Source organism: Telopea speciosissima, chromosome 2 (assembly GCF_018873765.1).
Source record: "Telopea speciosissima isolate NSW1024214 ecotype Mountain lineage chromosome 2, Tspe_v1, whole genome shotgun sequence".
Taxonomy (NCBI): domain Eukaryota; kingdom Viridiplantae; phylum Streptophyta; class Magnoliopsida; order Proteales; family Proteaceae; genus Telopea; species Telopea speciosissima.
This window is the reverse complement of record NC_057917.1, coordinates 77,598,624-77,621,071: the sequence shown is the minus strand read 5'-3', so window position 1 is coordinate 77,621,071 and position 22,448 is coordinate 77,598,624. Positions and strand designations below refer to the sequence as shown.

The 22,448-nt window shown below is 39.3% G+C and overlaps 1 protein-coding gene across 1 annotated transcript; it reads right to left on the bottom strand.

The window, feature by feature from the left end:
* Positions 1–12,570: 12,570 nt before the first annotated feature.
* LOC122650311 (BTB/POZ domain-containing protein At1g30440-like) lies at positions 12,571–18,832 on the bottom strand. Its single transcript, XM_043843703.1, has 4 exons — positions 18,456–18,832; positions 16,422–16,491; positions 14,070–15,296; positions 12,571–13,337 (listed from the first exon to the last, which is right to left on the bottom strand). Exons 1-4 carry the CDS (start codon positions 18,539–18,541, stop codon positions 12,786–12,788), a joined length of 1,935 nt encoding a protein of 644 aa, XP_043699638.1. The 5' UTR covers positions 18,542–18,832; the 3' UTR covers positions 12,571–12,785.
* Between the last annotated feature and the right edge of the window lie 3,616 nt (positions 18,833–22,448).

The following is a 22,448-nucleotide window of genomic DNA, read 5'->3' as shown; positions in this document are numbered from 1 at the left end:
TATTTGCTAAAATTTGAAAAGAACAAAATACCCTTGTCTTCCCCAAATCATCATCTTCTTTTACATACCCACCACCACCCACCATTAACACCATCACCATCCCACCGTGAAACCCTGTCAGCGGTAGTAGCAGTATCAGAGCAGCAGCAGCAACAATAATAGTTGCTGTGATATGAGTCTCAAGTGTTGGTGCAGGTGGAGATGGGATCACTCTTTCCTTTCCACAACGTTTGCCTTCTTCCTCTGCTCTTTTTTTTTGTTCGGATTCGTCGCCACCTTCTTCGCTTGGCTTACTTTCTCCCCATATGATCGTCATGCCCTCTATTCAGTAGGTTGCCAAGACAACAGTGAAGGATCATGGTCGATCGACATTTTTTATGGGAACTCACCCCTCTCTTTGAAACCCATTGAGTCTGTGAGTCGTCTCTGTTTGATTCTTTTCTTTTCCCCCTATTTACTTTGTTTGATTGGGTTTTCGTTATTTATTCGATCTGGGTTTTGTTTATTCACTCATTGGGTGGTGGATTGGTTTGTTGAATTGGAATCAGGAACAGAACAATGTGTTTAACGCTGAGCATGCGGCTTGGCCTATTGCAAATCCTGTAGTCACATGCACTTCCTTGTCGAATGCTGGTTTTCCAAGCAATGTTGTGGCTGATCCTTTTCTCTATGTTTAGGTATTTTTATATCTTCCTTCTCCCTTTCCTTGTCTTGCCCTTTTAAGTTGTCAATGTTCTTGTTTTATTGTTAAATTTTTTCCCCTTTTTAGGGGTTTACCGCTTTTTCTATATGCTAGTGATACTCTGTAGGGTTTGAAATCATTAAGGTTCAGTTGTTTACATCAACTGTTGTTAAGAAATGAAGTCTTTGGTTGACAAAATTTTTCCCTCTTCAAGTCATTCGGGAAAGGTGGAGGAAGTAGAGGAGCGGAGGAGAGACAGTGAGCTGGGGCTTCACGGTGGGATGGTGATGGTGTTAATGGTGGGTGGTGGTGGGTATGTAAAAGAAGTTAATGATTTGGGGAAGATGAGGACATTTTGATCTTTTCAAATTTTAGCAAATAGGTCAGAGCAATTAGGTCTTTCAAATTTTAGAGAAGATAGAAGAAATGGTAGTTTGGTATCTTTTAGCATTTAATAACTGGTGTGGACTTAAATGGCATTAGGGGGTAAAGTAGGGGTGGTACGTGGACTTATCAGAAGCTTAGGGGGGTACGAGGAATATTGGGTGTATTACAGGGGGGTACGCGTATTTAACCCAAGAGAAAATCGACGACGAGTGGCTAGGTGTCACACCCCATCCCAATAAAGGATAAAATACTATAAAATGGGTATGATAGGATGCTTACCAACATCCTAACCACTACCAAGATTTCGATGCAGTGGTCAATTCACAGTCTTAAACTAATATTAAATTACAGTAATATTAGAATGCAGAAAGTAAAGGAATATTCCATTCCAAAAGATCAGAATTGGACGGAAGCGTTACAAATACAAAGGATTCAAAGTCTACGTGATAGACAGTTTAATGTTTTACATTTCGACCCAAAAGATTTACTAGAAACTGAAATAGTAGAAATACTACCAAATATATACAATACTCATGATGAACAAAATAAAAGATAAAAAGAGATATAACCGTGCCCCAATGGCACAGACCATGAGTGTACGCTATCATCAAGGTCCAAAATCACGGGCTCCAATCAGTCCATACCAAAAAGAGGATCACCATCATAGATCACCTGTATACAACTAAAAAGAGTTGTGCAACGGGGGTAAGCTCCACTGAGCCCAGTGAGGGGATGGGGAGTGCACATACACATAATTACACATAGTCCATAATGCATAAAATGTTAAATATATTTTTCCTCTAACAAATAATCTAAGTCATGATATATGCTACTGTGATAACTCAGGAAACACTGAGGGTCACTTATCCTATCGCCCCAGTGAAACCTCAATTATCACGAGGGGACCTACATCGGTAGAAGCCATCATGACCACCCAATGGCAGATCCCGATAGTCATTACTACCCCTGACCTGGCCTCTTCCGCCTCCACAGCCATCAGGTGCTCAGACTATCCAACACATAAACCCCTGTTGGCAAGGGTCGTAGCATAATGGAGCATAAATCCTAGCCACAGATATACTACATGCAAATCCTATCGTCCTGAGAGGTATTTCGGGTGCATCAACGCCCCATTCCATCTAGTACCCGGATACCAACACGGCACGACACATACAGACCAGGATGACAAGCAATGAATATCATAAGCATTTCGGGGGTTCCGACACCGGCATACCCGGCACCATAGCCCGATATAATAAAGTAAAGCAACATATCCATAATTCATCAATTCATATCCAACATAGTTTATATGCAAGAATGCAACATGTTAAGTATGGATGCAAGCATATACAATTATATGATCAATATAATTATATATATATAACAAGCCCAAACATCACCCAAAACCCAGTCACAATAATTCAGATATCGTTCAATGTGTTTTGTATGAATTGCCTTGATATATGCTCTCCCGCACTGGTTAGGTAGCCTAGGGATACGTGAAACATAAAGTTAGAAAGTGTGGACGGGTCCCAAGAGGAGCCCCAAGTGTTATAGATAAGTAATTCTAAATATGAAATCCTTAAGTCAGTCTGATTCCCAACCATCTTCTTTGAGATCCAACAGCCTCATGAGCTAGGGGAGGGTGTCTTAAACCTTCCTAAGGGCATAATGTCTCATATCATTCATTGGTCTCTCAGGATTTTCCATTTCTAGGTTGAGGTCATAAGTCCCTTAGGACAGCAAGGGGGATTTCAAAGGTATCAAGGGTAGACCTTGGTACCCCGATAGGTTAATTAATTAATATATTTAGGGGGTCACTTTAGGTGCTAACTAACCCCTACTAAAATTTTTCAAGTCTAACACAAACAGCCACGACATGGGCGAGGTCACCAAATTAAGGTTATAGTCTAAAGTTACTGTCTGTCAAAACACATCAGTTAGGTTTGAGCCCATTTTTTAGGGTTTTTTATTTAGATTTGGTCCACGGTTCCTTCATAGAAAATGTATCTCTTTGAGTCTATTTTACAATGCAACTTGAATCGAGTCGATACGATATGTATAAACTGTGGCCGGATTCACGAACAGATTCTGTTGTGTGAGTCCGGCCATGCATCCGTTTGAACCCTGAGACGCACCCAAGAGGGCGGATCCACGGGTGAAGGCACGATTGTGAGTCCGCCACTGAGTCCGTTCACAGTAGGAATGAGTTTTTCAACTCCGAACTTCATCCAAATTGGTTCCTAAGGCCCCCAATGGCTTCAAGGGCTTGTAGGGATGACTTCCAAGGTTCATTAGGATCCCAAATATCCTAATGGCACAAAGCATTAAGGCATCTATGGTCTATATCCAATTCCTCAATCCAAACTTGGATTTTTTGTTGAAATCTCTAGGTTTTCAAGGTTTAGTTCAATGGCACTTCCAATAGAGGTGCAAAGGTGTGCAAAGGCATCCCAAAGGGACCAAGAACAAGCCCCACACAAGGGCATTGAGTCCCAAGTAGAATCCAAGGTCATCCCCAACCCCAAAATCCAAAAGTCTTTTTTTTTTGTAAAGACAAAATCCAAAACTCTAAGCTAATAATTAGAGAAATAGAGAAGGAGAGTTGGAAGATTCACTCACCTCCAATAAGAGAACAAGATCCAAGGCTAGGTGAGCCTTCTTTAACCTTTTTCTTTCTACTTCTCCTTCTCCTCTTCTTTTCTTTCCTTTTCTTCTTCTCCTTCTCCCTTCTTTTCCTTCATTTTCTTCTTTCTTTATCTGGACAGCAAGAGGGGAGGGAGAGAGTGTGAGTAAGAGAGTTCCCTTTTCCCCCCTTTCGTCTTCTTCTTCTTCTTTTTCTTCTTCTTCTCTTCTTCTTCCTCCTTCCTTTCTCTCTTCTACGATTTCAGTAATTTGGAGAAATGAAGAAAAGCTTAAGAGCTCCCTCCTCTATTTACCCTCTTAAAGCTAAAATAAACAACAAAATATAAACTCCCTAAACTACCCTTACCTTTATTCCCTTTTCCCTACAACAAGTCATGGTCCAACTATTGGGCCAAGATTAAACCCATGGTCCTTGAACCAACCCAACTTCTCAAACCTAAAAAGAACCTATTGGCTATAAAACAAAATGGGCCTTAGGGCCAGTTTGATTGGCAGCCCAAATCTCCAAAATCCATTCTAACTCAAGTTGGACCTTAGGGCCAGTTTGGCTAAGTTTATTAGGTCCAATTAGTTAGGGTATGTTTGGCTTAACTTAAGGACCAAAAATGTGTTTTAGTCTAGGGCTTGTTTGGCTAGGGTCTCTTAGTTGTAACTTAAGACCTGTTTGGGTAGGGTAGCTTAAAAGTTCATTTAACAAGAAACACATCTAAAGCTAGTTTTAGAATAAAACATGGACCTTAAGGTCCGTTTGGTTTCTCATTAAAATCTCAAGTGCTAAGGTCTTAAAGCTAGTCTAATACTAAAACTCATTAAAATCATATTTGGGCCTTGTGGGCCCATATACAAGGTTTAAAAATGCAAAACAAGTTAAGGGTGGGGGTCCATCTGGTCCAAGGGTCTGATTATAGTGTCCGGGACATGGGAATGTGGGTCCTATAAAAAAATAAACCAAAATGGCAGATAACAGCACGGGTGGATCCTCGAGCGGATTCAGTTCGAGTGAGTCCGTTCGTGACTCTGGTGCTACTCAAGGCCCAAACTTCAAGGAAAACTGCGGGGCTTTGACCCGTACTTCTAGGACTTCGAGGGAACACTTATAATAATATTTTAAGTTCACGGTCATATGTGTTGACCATTGCCACCCTGGCATTACCCATTGGTAAGTTCTAAATTGCCCTAGGGTATTAGGGTATATTTCGGGTGCGGGTGTAACACTAGGAATGTAAATGGATCGATTTCGGTTCGGATAGTGCTATATTCGCATCCGCAGCCGCATCCGATTAGCTTTCGAACGGATTCAGATAATGCTAAACGGATACAGACATGGATATGGATCAGATAGTTTATCCGTTATAGCTTTTCGAATAGCTATAGCTTATCCTTATCTGTATCCTTCTCCATTTTGCTTTCGAACGGATTCAAATAATGCTAAACAGATACAGAAACGGATATCGGCTATTCATTTACACCCCTAACGATAACGGCGTCGTAAGAACTAAAATTACTTGTGATCCTCTACGGCGTTTCACCGTGCGATCGTAATCATCTGGGACCCATAGCGTATGATTTTTCTGATTGTTGTATTGATTGTCTTACGGAGATGTGTCGCAGAGAATCTTGGATATACGGTATGTGACTGACTGACTGACTGGGCCTCAAGGAAATAGAGAGGAAGATAAAGGTGGCAATGCATGGCCCAACCCACTTAGCCTCTCTAAATTTTTCTGGACCTGGCTCAACCAGTAAACGGTTATTTTCAAATTGGCCTGAGCCACAAAATTAAATAGGCTTTTCTCACAAGGTTCAAGAAATCGGAATCAATCACCATGGATTCCGGTCCAAATTGGGAAGAATCGGGTTGAATCAGCCCAAAAAAGAAAAACCCCTAAAATGTTTCAAAATGTCCTAAAAAAGATGTTTCCAATAGACCGGAATTGGGATCGGCTGCAAACAATTTCAATTTAAAGGTGACGATTCAGCCGATCTGATCCCAATTCCTCAAACCCCAGTCGTGCATGGTCCAGGACCCAAGGGGCAAGTGGTGAGGGCTTCAACTCTACCTCTTCTTTGGTGAACTTGCATCAACATTTCCTCACCATGGACCAAACTCGAGTTCATGTCACTTCTATTGCTGGTTTTATCTTCTAACAACTTATTTCTTGTTGGATACAATCTCAAGATGCTACAGAAAACTGGTCAGACCAAGATGGAAAATGCGGTTTGATCAGATCATTTTTTGTAGTGATCTAATAGAAGCCCGACTCCGGTATAGCCTGGTTCAACCGGTCAGTCTAATCTAATTCTAAAATTCTTTCAACTCAATTAAGCCAAGGCTAATCCAGATTGTTTTAGGCACATTTCGTTCTGATTCGAATCAGAATTAGCTAGGACCAATTTGAATCTCGATTTCAGGTTCTTAAATAGCCATCAATTGTTTTTGTGACTAGATTGAAATTTATTAAGCATAGATCTTGAAGAGGGGTCATCTTGTATAGTAAGAGGTGAAATCAGGGCTATAAAAATCAGATCAGATTGGTCGATTCCAGTTTATCTTGATTCCTCCTAATCCAGTCTGGGTTGATTTTGTGTGAAAACCCTAGATGTCTGGATTAGACCAATTCCATGGCTGATTCGGACCGATTTAGAGCGATTCTGATCTGATCGGGATTCAAGATCGGGACTGAGTTGAATCCCAATTCCGGGTTTTTTAAACCATGGGAGAAATAGCCATCAATTGGTTTGGCTTTACATTGAATCTTGTGATATTCTTACCAAAAAAAAAAAATCTTGTGATAAGTATCAATGTAATTGGGAACTTAGATTCCCATCGGGTGACTAATTCTTGCAAAATAGAAATCAGATTCCACAACACCAATTCTTATTGGCTGTGGGACATCAAGGACAATATGCAACTTGGGCCGGCCTTGGTTGGGAATACATAAATTTTGAAAAGGGCCAAGCCCATGACTCGGTCCAATTATATCATGGACCAGCTAAAGTTTTAATGGTATTGAAGGTCGTAATTCCCATTAATCTCAGTATCTCTACATGATCTTTTCTACTACTTATAGTTTGTAAAATTTATAATTCGCTGGTGGAGGGTACGCTAGCACGTTTTGTGTCTATCTCTCTTCTCCTTATATGATATAACCTCATTGTCCTCTTATTTACGATATTGTTTCGTTGCACCTCATGATGCGCTCCCTTATGCCCAAATAAAATCTAGCAGAAAACCTTAATAAATAAAACATCTAGCAAACCCTCAAGGGGCAACACAGTTGGCATGGGAAGAGGCCTAAGGAAGCTGAAGGTCCTGAGTTCGACTCCGCCTCCCCCTTGGGGCCACTGTCTTGAGAGGAAACTCCCTGGTGAACATGGAGGTCCCAATATCTCCCAAATAAAAACAAAGTGCCTAATGTCCTATGGTAAAAGCTTTAAAAGATTAATTGCAACGCCATCGATCTATTGTCCTCTAGTAAAACATCTAGCAATAATTCTGGTGGTTACTCCAAAATATTAAAGTTAATTAAGTCCATTACAACCTTTTAAAACCATAGCATCAAACAAAAATAAAGTGTCTAATGTCCTACAGTAAAAGCTTTAAAAGAAAAATTGCAACGCCATCGATCTATTGTCCTCCTCAAGTCTCGCCAAAAATTCCAATTAATCACTCCTACTGATCTGAAAGAATAGAGGGGTGAGCTATACAACCCAGCAAGTAAGAGCAAAGCACAACCACATATACACAAGCATGCATTAAAAAATCCATACATATGCGCAAACAATCACAATCATAAGACCGGATAAACTTCCATAGATCAAGGCATCAGTAAACATGCATACTTTCCATGAAAACATTTTTCCATTTATAAACCATCAATTCTTCATTGAAAACATTGGGACAAGCTGCCATATGCACAAACATTAGGGTGAGAGGACTCCTTCGATCAAATGGCATCAGTCCATCAGTTACATTGCATTAGTCGGCACATAGCTCCCTAGGCTGCAGTCTAACATCACATCCTGATCACTCACACGGAGTGTCTGGCTGGTTAGGTTTGGCGTCTCGCAGCTAAGCGAAGAACATATGGCATAAGTATACCTCATCTAACACCTAACCCCCTGCTATAAAAAGGTTGCTGACATGTCCAAAACACAAAAGCATAAAACCTTTTGTCCTTTAATTCATTCTCACATAGCACATGTAGAATCATACATATTCACATGAAAATCAACATTTAGCCTAAGAACATCATCGTTCAAACATGTGCATGTGCATGTGCATGTGCATTTAAAACCATCAAAACAGTAAAGAAAAAAACATGTACATAGGTAGTTGATGCCACATTGCCACCTCAATGTCATTCCAAGTAATGCTTTTATTACTGCCCAAAGTACAACAACTTCAGCTACCTATATGTACATGCATGTATCCAACTTCAGTATATTCCCCAATATATTCCTATATTATTTAAATATGTTTCCCCCCTTTAAGAACCTTCTTATATTATTCCGTTGCAACTCTGCTGATAGGCTCTACTGTACCAATCCAGGAATCCTTGGGTTTCACCCCCTTAACCAACTCCTCAAATTAACAACCAAAATTTACAGAGATTTGCCTTAACCTTATATCATGATTTCTACCGAGGAAAAAAAAAAACCAAAATCAAAGTCAAAGTCCTTCATCTGATACCGAGTGTTTTTTTTTTTTTTTTTGGGCACGAAAAACCCCGCAAGCGGAGCGATATATTAGGGCCTGGAGGGCAGAAGGGAAGAAAACAAGCATATTTGGTTCCTTGGAGTAGAATGCAAGATTGGATTTTCCTATTGCTTTTTTTTTTTTTTTTTTTTGGGTCTTCTGTTGAATGGAAAATCACTTAATGTCTCAGAGAGTCAAATTCTATAGCTAATTTCTTGGCGAATGATGCACCAAAGTAAGGCTTTTCTTCTTCTCAGTTCTCCCTCTCATCTTATATTCAAGAGGAGCTGCGGAGGGATTCTCATTCTATGCCTAGATTCATATTTGAGTAATCTTTTTTTTTTCTTCTTTTTGTGAGGTTGGGTCTCTCTATTGAAGGCCATGACGAAGGTGGGGTGTCTTTCCTCTCTTATTTCTTGTATTCGTCTGCCTATGATCAGACGTTAATGTTGTATTTTTGTGTACCCAAATTTTAATTCTGCATTTTTGTTTTCATTTTTAATATATTCTTTCAAACCCTTTAACAAGAAGAAGAAGAAAAAAAAAGCGTTGCTTGGTTGAATGGCTCCGAGCCCAGACATAGGAGCATGCAAAGTTACCATTCGCCCTTGTGCAATAAAAAAATCTCATCAATGTTAATGTCTTTTTACACGCTCTCATTGACCCTAGCCACTCGACCAGACAGTGATCTCTTGCCCTATTAAAAAATAGCTAGATTAATGCTGAACTTATAGTATGAGTATCAAAATTTTAGGAAAAATCTAATAGGTGTTTGATTCTAATGCAATTCAGTCTTACAGGATTTGTAGAAGAATTATATTGTTTTCATTTGCTAATTTTCATTTTTAACTAATGTAGAATCTACGTGGAAGGCATGTACCAAGTCGAATCGCAAAAAGTGGCAATTCAAATGAGCATCAGGGGTAGGATTGCAACAGGATCGGGTTGGGCTGGGCTTTATATAACCCTAGCCCAACCCTAAGTCCGCCTAGTTGGGCCTAGGTCCGATCGACCAGGACTCAGGGCCAGAAAAATCCAACCCTGACCTATGCTCAGGGTCAGGCCGGGCTGACACTGATTGGCCCTAATCATGGGGAGGGGTAAGGGTGTTAAACGGTTCCGTTCAGTCCGGTTTTGACTGTTTGAGGGTAGAAACCGTAACCAGACCGTTTACCTAAACGGTCTCATAATCAAAACCTAGACCGTTTGATAAACGGTTTCAGTTAAATGGTTCCATACGGTTTTACATGGTTTTGATTAGACGGTTCTATACACATTTTCTACTCTATTTGTTAATACTAGTTATTAGTTAATAGTTATTACTTATTACTTACTAAGTTATTAGTTTTTTTTTGAAAAAAAAGAAATCATTAATGAAGAAACATGGCTGCTTAGCAATTGTTACTTGCTAGGTTTTGACTTTTTGTTTATTAAAAAAAAAAATTTGTTAAGTTTTTAAACGGTTGGACGGTTTGGTTATAATCGGTTTTAATTGGATTACACGATTTGAAACTATTGGATTAATCAACCTAAATCGAACCAAATCGAGTAAATAAACAGTGTCATTTCTAAAACCATAACTAGACCATTTAACTAAACGGTCTGCCGGTTTCAATTTAAACGGTTTAGTTCGATTTCGATAAACGGTTTCGATTTAGTTTTGACACCCTTAGCGAGGGGGAAGGAAATACATGGGCTGGAATGGACTGGGGAGAAAATTATCAATTTTACGTAAAATAACATTGTAATAAAATGTATTATATCACTTATTGTCTTCATATATAATAAATGTGAATGACGTTTACAGTTTATAATATATATATATTATATCAATATATATTTTTTAGTATAACTTGAAATAGGTTCAAGCTGGGCCGGGCCAGGCTTAGCCTGAGGCCTCAACCCCAACCGACCCGATCCGATTCTGAGTCAAGGCCAAAAATTTCCAACCTTGACCCGCCCTCAAGGCCAAATATCTCAGCCCAGACCCTGTTTGGGCTTAGAATGGGCCAGGGCGGGTTCGGACCGACGGAGCCAAACTTGCACCCCTATTCAGGGGTATAATAAGGTGTGTTTATTGAAAAGTAGAAAAAATTAGCCTATATATTACTTTATTAAGGTAAAGATCTCCATTATAATCACAGCCCTAAACATCCTCAAAATTTCTGTTGCCATGTCAATGTCACCACCTACCCATCTCGGTATTTTCTAAGTAAAATGCTCCCAACAAAACAAAATAAAGTTTTAAATTGATTGAAGAGCGATCTTTGATTATGGTTAAGTGCAAAAAATAGAAAGATAAAAATATGACACTTGAGGCCATATGGTTGAGATGAGACCATAACTTTATAAATGTCTAATCTAGTGGGATATGCAACACATCCAACTGTAAGTTTGACAAGGTCAGCCCTCTAGGTAGCTCAAAATGATGGACTAAAACGTCCCAAGGATATGGGTAAGAGTTCTCTATGGGCAAGCGTGGCTCATGCGTGTGAGTAGGGGCCAATGTAAACATCATGGGGCGGGGCAGTTATACGGCCCTCACTATGTTTGGGGTGGGTGGTACATTCCCCCACAGAAAACTCTTGCCCCCTTTATGTGGGTATAGGGGAAAGCAACCCGACAGCATTCTTTTTCCTATATATATTTTTTTCTTTTTTTTTTTGACAAAAATACTTATTTAATCAATAAATTTATATAATCCATTAAAATGGTATACATATGGAATAATAAGGCAAATGTTCAAGAATGATACATCAAAGCATAAAATTCTCCCTATATGACATTACATATATGGAGGACATGCAAATTATTCACAAATAAAATGATTGACCGAGTTTCCTTCCACCCACGGTGATCACATTCATCAAAGGGCGCAGGAGAGGGTGGGAATGGGTATCGGGAGGGTACTTTGAACATACTACGACCCTATGAGGGGTTTGTGAACCCTAGGATGGTGGGCGAACCGTCCTTCATGGGTAGAGGAAAACTTTGTCCTAAAATGATTATTCACTATGGGAGAGTTTGACACAAAATGAAACACAACATCCCATGTATCATGCATTGTATTGATGTATTGGCCGATATGTATCAGTATCGCTGGAATCGATACAGATACAGATCGGTTGTATCAATCAATTAAAAGTAGTTCATTTTTTAATTTGGATACCCATAACCTAGATTAGCAATGAGCAAAGCAAAGTCTACTTCAATCCAGCTTGAATGGGCACCACTTTAAAGCCAGCAAAGTGATGCCCCAATAAGAAATCAAGCTCCATAAGTCCAGAATGGTTTATACATGCGACTGTAACGAACTGCCCAACTACCCACTTTTGAGGCATTGAGGTTCCCACTGATATCCTCACAGACTGGGTCAAGGGAAATCAAAGTGAGCTTTCAAACACTACCATCTTCCATATACAACTGGGCAAAGACCCATAAAGATTGTTGGACTGTGACGCCTGAACTGTATCCCAGTTTTCATATCAATTGAAGGTTCTTGGATTAATTCACCTAGATATTGGAAAAGAAAATGAAATCCTCTTTGTTTATGCAGTTTAAGGCCTTCTATTCTCATACTAAAGCAGGCAAGCTGATGCTGCATAGATTGCTGGGGTAGGTTTGAGCATGCCCAGAGAGGCATAGAATTTGAGAGATTTCAAAAGTTATCCAAAATATTGGGTTGCCCGCTTAGACCAACAACTTGGGACATGTGATGAAAACAGACATCTTTCAGAATAGATAAAGTTGGAACTTTTGGGGTCACTTATAGCTCTTGAATTGATATTCTGATCTCAATTGCTAGATGAGTGACTGTTAGGTTAAAGTTGGATATCATCATTTTATTTGCATGTCAGGAACAATTTCTCATATGACAGGTGAAAACAATGTTCCATGAGTAGTAGAAGTGGTTTTCTGTAATGCTTTTCTATACCTTCTACCTTCAGTAAGTAGAAAATGAAACCAAAGAAAATTAATAGAAAGTTTAGTTGGGCAACAATGGCTAATGGGTATATTCAAAATGTGAAAATACGTACAGAAGGGCTGTTCTATGATTCTCTCTGCACCCAAAGGTATAAACTCCATTCATCTTAAATAATCCTATTCTTCCCTCATATGGTGAAAACAAAGGAACAACCCATGAGAGAGAGATTTCAGAGAAAACTGCTTTCTATTACAAGGAGAACAAATTACAGAGGCATCTGTTCCCATCTCCTTTACATCGTCGACACTCGAGAATAATCAAGAAAATGAATAAGGAAAAAGAAAAGAGCAAGATGGAAATTCACAGTTTGAGAACTTAAGTAGAAATACAAACAATGAAGATCAAAAGAACAAAGCGGAAAAAGAATGGAAAACGAAAACGAGAGCTTACCTCTCTGTAGACAAGTTTGTCCTATGCTTCCCATGTCTGTCCTTCACCTTCTCAACCTTTCCGATTACATCCTTCTTCTGGTTACTGACAGACCCTTCTTGAGCACTGCACATCTGTGACTTCAGCTTGAATCCAAACTTTTTAGATACACTGCCCCATGTGCTTGAAGTTTTCACTTGGCCCAACTTCTCAATCTCCTGCCTCATGTTCGAACACTCCTTCTCAAGCTCAGAAACCCGCATCCTCATGTTATCCATTCCCACCTTCAAAACTTGGTTCTCCCTCACAGCTGTGGCCCAACCCCCTTCGGTTGACCCTGCAAACCCACTTCTTAACTGTCTTGATCCATCAAAATTGTCAGAGACCAAAAAGCAACCAGCAATTGAAGTCCTCAGCTGGAGCTGTTCAAAGAAGAGAACTTGGACAATTACTCTAAGAGGCAGCCTCTCATTCTGGGCTGCATGGGTGCAAGCTTCCAGGGAGAGCTTCTGGCAGTCCATCAGCCTGCAGAGCTGTTCTCTTTCAGAATCTGTGAGCCATGGGTGTGCCTGTGAAACAAACATAGAAAAAGTCAAGGAACTGAGGGCTTCACAATTCATTTGAGACTCCATACAAACCAGACTCGGCCAACAGTATGGTTACTCCATTTCATTGATGGGTTACCACCTAGGAGTCACGACAGGATCAGCTGATATGGCCTTTAATAAATTACAGTGACAGCGTTTCTAAGCCAAACAGAATGGACCTAGACCTACACAACATAAAGGGTGTACCAGTGCACGAGGCACCCGCCACTGCGGGGTCTGGGGAGGGTCATAATGTACACAGCCTTACCCCCACTTCATGGAGAGGCTGTTTCCCGACTCGAACCCGCAACCACTAGGTTGCAATGGAGCAACCTTACACAGCATATGTACTATAAATGGTCATGGCCTCATGGGTCCCATCCACTTGACTCCGCTTGCGCAGAGCCAAACACTTCCCTAGATAAGACAGTATGTGGTGTTGCACTGGATGTCACTCCAATGCTTTAGCTACAGTCAACAGCATGTCTTTTCTGCAGATAAAAGTAGCGGTATATGGAAACATCTGGTCTAGAGATGCAGAATTAAGCCATAGAACAGTAATATGGTATTGCATTTATCACCACACTTCCATGAAAAAATAAAACCAAGTCAAGAAGAATGGAAGATGATATGAGAGTCCTCCAAAACTGATGCAGATCAATATAGAGATGGTCAAATATAACAAGACAGTACAAGGTAGGGTATAATCACAACCTTCAGGTATATGTCAATTGCACGATAAAGACCATCATCTAATGGTCTGGCATATTCAGGAACAGCCGCAGCCAATGCTTGAAACTTGGGAAGCTTCAAATTAACATCAGGAGCAACCTCTGCAAGGTACCCATCTATCAGTTTAGCTACCATTGTGATCGGCGTGAGAGAAGGTGATCCCATCAACTGTCCGTCAACATCCGAGCATGGGGAGGCCCCACCAGTTGCCTGATCAATGACCAAGAAGTGATCAAGAATCCTCTGTATACAGTCAACATTGTAAAGAGTTTCCATGGAATAAGAGAAGGTGGGCATCAAAAGGTCTTCCAAGGTAGCTTGGTCCAGTTGCATTCCAATCCTCTTCTCCAAGTTTGATATGCAAGATGGGCTGGCATGAAGGATCATTGCTGTACGAAGCATCCCAAAAAGGAACTTAGTTGAGGTTAGACCCTTTTGCATGGGCAATAAGCGATCAATCTCTTCAAGTAGTAGCTTCTGGTCGTCTTCGGATGGGAGTGTTCCCAAAGCTGCAGGAACAAGACGTGTGCTAGACTCACTGACACCCTGCCGTCTTTTCAACCCAGGCAGGTATCTTTTTGCATAGAACACGAGCGAGCCAGCAATTGTATCCGGTCTAATGCCTCGAGATTCCATAACTGAGATCAGCCTCTTACATAGAGGTAGACTTAAAGTTGATACATCTTCATACCACCAATCTGAACTTGCATTTCTTGGCCTGGCTCCTGTGCTTATACCATTCCATAAGACACTTCCCCCTGGGCTTTGCATTAGTCCACCATTCTCCATCATGGGCCAACCAAAAAGGTTTGGGTCTGTACATGCCTTTGCAGCAAGAGACTCTATACACCTCTTAACGATGTTGAGGTCTTCAGCCTGGGGAAGTACATCTTCACAACTTTGGAGTGCCTTTAGAGAATCTTTCCAGCTACGAAGAACAATTTGGTTAAGGAAAAGTTCAGCCTGTGCAATCAAATTTCCCTCGCCATATTCCTCAGTCATCTCAAGATGTTCAGCAGAGCATCGAAGGTAAACAACATTTGATGCAGTAAGTTCAAGTTTCACCCCATAACAAAACCTGGCAACAAGTTCAAATGTTTTGGCTCCACCAGGGATGTCAGGGAGCTGTATAACACAGTCTTCTTCACCCCCATCTGATGCTTCTGCAATTAACCTTTCCAAAACCCCACTCCTAGAAAGCAAAGGAAACTGCATAGGGAATTAGAGATAAGCAATATAAACCACACATGCAAAGGATTGAAAACTCCATGCCTGATTTTTTTTGTCAAAATGAAAAAAGAAAGAAAACAGAACAACAAAACTGTGGAACAGAAAACTCTCAAATGATGTAGCCCCCTTGTGGATACTGGGCCTTGGCCCTTGGTTGTTGCTATATAATTGTATCATACTTCCCGTACCCTAGCTATTATTTCTTCAGTATACTATCCTTATTATATCCATGAAAGAATAAATTTTTTTAGATATTTAATTCTTAAGTTCAGTCAAGTGAGTAGATTATGTGCAACCTTAAGATGCAGAATAGCACCCTCATCATGTTTATCTGCCCAAGAAAAGTAACTGCTCCTATTATAAATTAACAATAGAAACATTTGAGACATGTGATAGCACTTAGCAAGAAACTGTTGGTCCATTAGAAAGAGCAATGTGATAACTGCAATATGTGGGTCCGTAAAATAATTATATAAAGAGGGTCACCAACAATCCATTTGATCATCCCTACTTGGGAGACATTCTTGTTTCAAAAGATAACCAATTGGAGAAAGCTAAGCATGAGTGCAAGATATCTACAGGATTAACACTCTCTTTTTCTTGAGAACATGGGATGGTATAAAACCCCATGCTTCATTTCCCAACGTCACTGACATGTATAAGGGAAGGCTAGTAACTAAACACTCAGCCTATGAAATGATACTAATCATCCCAGAAATGACTTTTCTCCTGGATTTTGGTCGGTAGGCAAACAAAAGAAATGCACAGTTTTTTTAATAGTTACAGCCATCTATCAAACAGATACAGAATTGATTTGCTTCTCTTGGCCCTGACATGTGCACATCTACCTACCGTTCAGTTAGTGTATCAGGGTACTATAAAGCATAGCAAAAAAGCATCTTGAGTTGAATTGTCTACACCCAAACAACACCCCTCCCCTACCAATAAAAAGGATAGCTGGATAGGTATGGGAGTAGGGAGGAATGAAATGCATTCTTACCCAGCATGTGTCAACATTTATAGTGGGTAATAGGTTAAACAAAAAACATAATGTACATGTAATTAACAACATCAGTTATTTAATTTAGTGAAAAAGGAGTTTACCTTGTGGAGATGGAAGGACATCTCTCCAACTTCGACAACAACATCACTGGGCAGTCCAGTTGTACAGAACCTGCAATCCCCCCCCCCCAAAAAAAAAGAATGAGAGAAAGAAAGTAAGGTCAATGGATGAAGTAGAAACTAGGAGAATATGTCAATAGATAAAGAAGGAAATTAAGAAACCCTACAGACAATGCTTTAAACTTTTCCTGACAAAATTTAAATTAATGTTAAGCTGCATTTCATAATGCCCCTAATCAACAAATTTCACTCGTCAACGACACTACTTAATTCAGTGTTTCATAGGCAGTCAGATCCGTGATTTCAAATAACACATTGTATAAGAAAATGATTTTCCTTAATGGCTAAACCACATCAATTAATTAAAAAATGTCTTAATCTAAAAAATATAAAAAAATTTAAAATATAATCCAAATTATCATCCAGTAAATGCTTGTGGGATTCAACAAGCATTTTACATAGGCATATCTACCCCAAACACAGAAGGGTTGGGTGGGGGGCAAGATAGGAAATCCTTGTCAAATAAAATTCAAGATGCATGAATGGAAGTTTGAGGGTCACAGTAAGAGTCAAACCCACCATGTCACAGGTCTCACCTAGTCTTTTGAGGCAAAAAGTGATATTGTGTGCGTCTTGACAGATGGTCCTTATGTGCCAGTGATGGGTTATCTCTTTTTTTCTATTCCTTTCTTCCTTTTTTACATTGGGAACTATGACAGGAAATCTATTTGTACGACTGATTCACGGATGGACCAGATGCAGACAGTTGAGACGATGATGAAGATCCCATTCCTGACTATAGGATAATATGAATTCGTTTGAACAATCAAAGAAGAATCCCACATACTGTTATCTCAGATGGAGGCAGTTGAGATGATCTTGATTTCTGACCATATATAAGGGCATACCCAGTGCACGAGGCTCCCACCACTGTGGGGTCTGGGGAGGGTCATAACGTATGCAGCCTTACCCCCACAGGCAGTTGAGACGATGATGAAGATCCCATTCCTGACTATAAGATAATATGAATTCGTTTGAACAATCAAAGAAGAATCCCACATACTGTTATCTCAGATGGAGGCAGTTGAGATGATCTTGATTTCTAACCATATATAAGGGCATACCCAGTGCACGAGGCTCCCACCACTGTGGGGTCTGGGGAGGGTCATAACGTACGCAGCCTTACCCCCACTTCACGGAGAAGCTGTTTTCCGACTGTATCTTTAGGGGGAAGAAAAAAAAACCATGACTGTAGGGAAATCTAAAATTCTTTGAACAGTCAAAGAAAATCTGCATATTGTTATGTGGTAGTGGCTGGCATCATCTATTAAGAAATGGGAACAACCCCCCCCCCCCTTTTGGTAGGGGAGGATTTGAAGTGGGGAACAGAGAGGAGAAACCAAAATTGATCAAGCTAACCATCTGATAAACTACATTCATTTGAACCATCAAACTCAATCTAATTTTAATATAATGATCAATGCCTGAGATTATAACTGTACTGGTCTAAGTGGTTTCCATCTGTACGACAGTTGGGATCAATAACTGATCTTCCGTATGGAATTGATACGATGACATTGAGGAATAAAGCCTATCTTGCTCACGTCCAGTAAGGAAATCCATTTACATAAGTATGTTTCTTACACTGCGAGCGGCACCATGACCATCAAGCCGCAAACCATCAAGAATGCAATAAAATGATAGGCCCTCACAGTACATCCAATACTGCCTAAATAAAATATTTGAGATCACAACAGCTTATACACCAAAAAATCGGACATCTCAATTCATTTTGATCTCCACTAGAAAATCGAAACCATATTGTACTCAAGATCATCAGATCATCATTAGATGTGAAATGTAACCCCAAATTTACGATAAACCAAAACCTTGCTTGACAGTTTTGCTTAATCTCAAAATCCCAAATGAATATATACACAATAAATTAAACTCTAACCAAAAATAAAAAAATAAAGGAGCACAGAAAGTCAACAAGTTTGAGGTGAGGGAACATACCAAGCTTGTCCTTGCCGTTGGAATGCATCAGTTTTGGATCCCAGCTTCATACAAGCCATTTCAGAAACTGGAAATTTGGAAGACATCTGAGTTCGTAGTATTGAAATAACAGATTCAAATGGAACAGTTCTAGCCTCTAGGCCAATAAAACCTCTGAATCACTGACAGATGAAAAATCAGACTTGAAACCTTATCACCTTAGATGCACCCTTCAGTTCAGGGCCCAATAAACCAAGAACTACCCTAAACAGAATGCAGGAAATGTCAAACCAATCCTAGATCAAGGGTTTTTTCACCACTCCAAGAAGCTGACAACCTAACAAAGAGCATTTTCACTCTTGAAAACACAAAATCCAGTGGGCTTCTTCACTGGAGAAGTCACCGAAAACTCTGAAAAAACCTTGCATATTCGAATTCATCTCCGGAAACTAAAACAAACCCATAACGTTTCTGACGGAAAAACTACAAATGACTGAGCACTTAAATTGTAACGCCACCAATGACAGGCTAAAACCACCCTAATCCACCAACAGAGTCAACAAAAACGCAGCAATCCCTGACAATTACATAAATAGCTGCATCCAAAGGTGTTCTGCTTCTGAAACGCTCTCAAATAGCCAAACTGCTGCGAACTTTCGAATTTGAACTGAACCGCTTAAAAGTTTCCGCCCTCAAAACCACTAAACTGGACTTGAAGACCACCAATCTCAAGTCCAAACCCCCCCCCCCCCCCTCCCCCTCTCCAAACAAAACTCAAACTTTAACCCCAAAACCACCACAAATCCCCTAAAATTTAACAATATTGACACAAACCCACAAATTATCTCCTGAAATCTACCCCAAAATTCCCATTCTCAACCCCACCTATAGCACACGAAACCAAAACCTCCCTTACCCACCAAAGAAAAAACAATAAAAGAAAAACCATTATCCCTGCACCAGTGTCCTACAATAAATGACTTCTGAAACGCCAGAAGATGCAAAACCCATCTGCCATAAGCAAATTGGAAAACTCAAAACGAAGGTAGTAATGGCAGCTCTGTAAACAACCTCAAAGCAGGTGGGGCCTTGGGCTTAAACATACTCATTTCCTTCTAGAACTTCTTAGTTTCAGAAAATTATTAAACAGTAGTATTACAGGTTACAGCGCTCCAAGAGTCCAACAGCTCTCTGTCTGTCCAGCTAGACCACGTGAAGCTTGGCTTAGCTTAGCTTAGCTTCTCAGGAGATTTTCTTTTAAGGAAAAAAATTAATTCTAATTAATTACTCACAGAAGATACATTAAAAAAAAAAAAAACTACTGATTTTATGATCCCACAAAAGAAAGGGACCAATCAGGCCTAATCTGCTGATGGGGAAATTCAACTAATTCATATTTAATGAGATGACTCCTGTAGAAGTCAATAAAAGTCAAGGTCATTGTAGGAAATATGGGCTTTCTTTGTCTCTTTTTCGAAAGATTTGCAGATTAATTTCCAAAGTGAAACAAAAAGAGGAAGACCAGCCAATCCCTGGCCTCACCTTTGAAATATACCTTACTTAGCATCATAATCTTTTTGTTTAGACTCACTCTTTTGTACGGATTTAGCTTCATTGGATTAATTTAAGAATAGATTTTTCATATTTAATTGTTTTGATAGGAGATTACTCCAAGTATTTCTCCATTGTCTCCCTTGATTGTTGCAAGGATATTCTTCTTTATAAATGTCGGAGGGGGAAGGTTAGGCCCAGTAGTTGTCAAGCATTTATATATACATGTCACCTTGATTTGTTGGGAAGGATATTGTTAAGTTGTATTTGGTATGCATTATTAGAATAGATTCTTGGGTCTAAAACACATTATGAGACTCAATTGTTTTTAATTTCTTTGTTTCAAAATGCATTCTAGGTCTAGAATTTTATTCAAATAATACATATAAAAGTTTCTCTCTCTCTAAAGTGGGAGGGGAGGGCAGCTTAAACAAAAGTCCTTTCTAAGTAAGGGCAATGGAGCCAGTTAAATGGGACAATAATGACATAGGCCAATCCATCTTAGCAATAAAATGATGTCAGTCCAACCTACCCTAGTTGATATCATCAATATTTTTATTTAAATATCATTCAAGATCAAGCTAATTTTTTTGTGATTGGGGTGTGATATGATTAAGATTGGGTTAGAAATGTGCTTAGATTTAAATACCCTAAGCCTCAACCCACCCTTCTTTATCTTGTACGCTACTAAGCCTTATGCATGTTTCCAATGTGGGTAACTTATAAGATTGCTCACCTTGTTGCCTTCCCCATCTTTAAGCTCAACTGCCAAATTTTTATTAGATTAGAAAGTATATGATAATTGACACTTATTTAGCAATTGAAAACATATGAGTATATTTGCTATCAATATGAGATTTGGTCGTATAGTTGCAAGCATAATGCACCGTGTGGTCCGTGCCTTCCCTTTTCAAGAGTATGTTTTACATATAAGGCATATTTGGGCCTTGGAATTTTTTCCCCCTCAGATTTGCTATCTGGTACGGTTGTTCGGTTCCTCTCATAGGGGACAGAAATGACGACTTAACTTCACTCGAACAATGTGTTTGGATAGAGGATTAGGTCGTCATTTTTCCCCCTATGAGAAGAACTGGACAACTGTATCAGGCAGGAAACCTGAGAGGATAATGGTCTCCTCAAAATTTAAGTCATAATTGGATTTTAATCAGATAAAAGGATAATGTATTTGGATGGATTTTGGCAAAAATTTATAAAACATGTGGAAAAATAAGCCCAATTTTGGCATTTTCTTTGACTATTATGTAGATTCTGAAGATTTTTGGTGGGACAAATAGGCAGATTAATGCTTTGATTGGACTGAAAATTTTGATTTTCTTCGGTCTAAACAAGTGAAATTAAATTGAGCCAAAAAGGTCATCTCACATACTATTTTGAACACCTTTCAAGGAGGATCCATTTAAGTTTGGCTCTTGATCTACTATACAATGGCAATTACACCACATTGCAATTTAGTGCTATGGAATGGCCACTATCATTCAACTTTTGTGGTTTTGGAAGGTCACAAATGACTGATGTGGTACTAGTACTACATTAAAATTGCTCTTGCCATTTTTTTGTGGCAGTCTTTTTTGTTTTTTATGTGCTAGAATTTAATCCACTGAAAGTGACCCACAAGGAGCCCACTAGGGAAAGGTCCATAAAAAGACGAGGACAACAGACCCACAAAGGGCCAAGAGGGGTTCACCAAAGACCAACATTTATTCTAAAAAAGATTTGACTTGTTGTAGGCAATAAAGGAGAAAGGGTCTCGTGTTGACTCGAGATCAACATACCCCAAGCACCACTACAACCAGTAGAATAATCCAACACCAATGTCGGATTCATAATGCAAGGTTCAACCTTGTGTCCAAGGATTTTTTAACCATTTAAACAAAAATCGTGTACAATTGAAAAGTCTGGAAACAAAAGCTTGATGTTTGGAAATGTGCAGTTGGTAAAGTGAACATTGGATGGGTTTACATCCCTTGGATTAACCAGTAGCAAGTTTTGATCTCATCTCCACCATATGACCTATCATATTGAAATTTTTAAAATTAAAATTAAATTTTAATTTTAATAATAATATTTACACAACCAATTGAAAAAGTTTAGTAGATTAATAGATAATAATGTGGACACAAAATCTATAAATTTTAATGAGAGTAAAGTTGTCATATGATAGAGTTTTTTGTCTGTCAAAGCAAGATCATCTTTTGATGATTGTTAAAGAAGGAATATAGCTGTATATTGACATTTTTTTTTTCTATTTTATTGGAAATTTGCCGTTTTAAATTCATTGTTACATCCGAAATTGATAATTATGAATCAACCTTCCTCCCACCAAATAAAATAAAAAAAATCACCATTTTCCTTCACCTTTTGCCCCTTCTTTGGGTAATCAACATGTTCCTTTTGAGACTATCAAAAGGAGTCATTTCATTCTATCTTGATGTAAAAGTAAAC

Coding starts and splice junctions, on each gene's coding strand:
- LOC122650311 (XM_043843703.1), bottom strand. CDS start 18,541: ATGTCTTCCAAATTTCCAGTTTCTGAAATGGCTTGTATGAAGCTGGGA. Junction 15,297..16,421: donor TGTCCTTCCATCTCCACAAG/GTAAACTCCTTT, acceptor TTCCCTATGCAG/TTTCCTTTGCTTTCTAGGAG. Junction 13,338..14,069: donor CAATTGACATATACCTGAAG/GTTGTGATTATA, acceptor TTTGTTTCACAG/GCACACCCATGGCTCACAGA.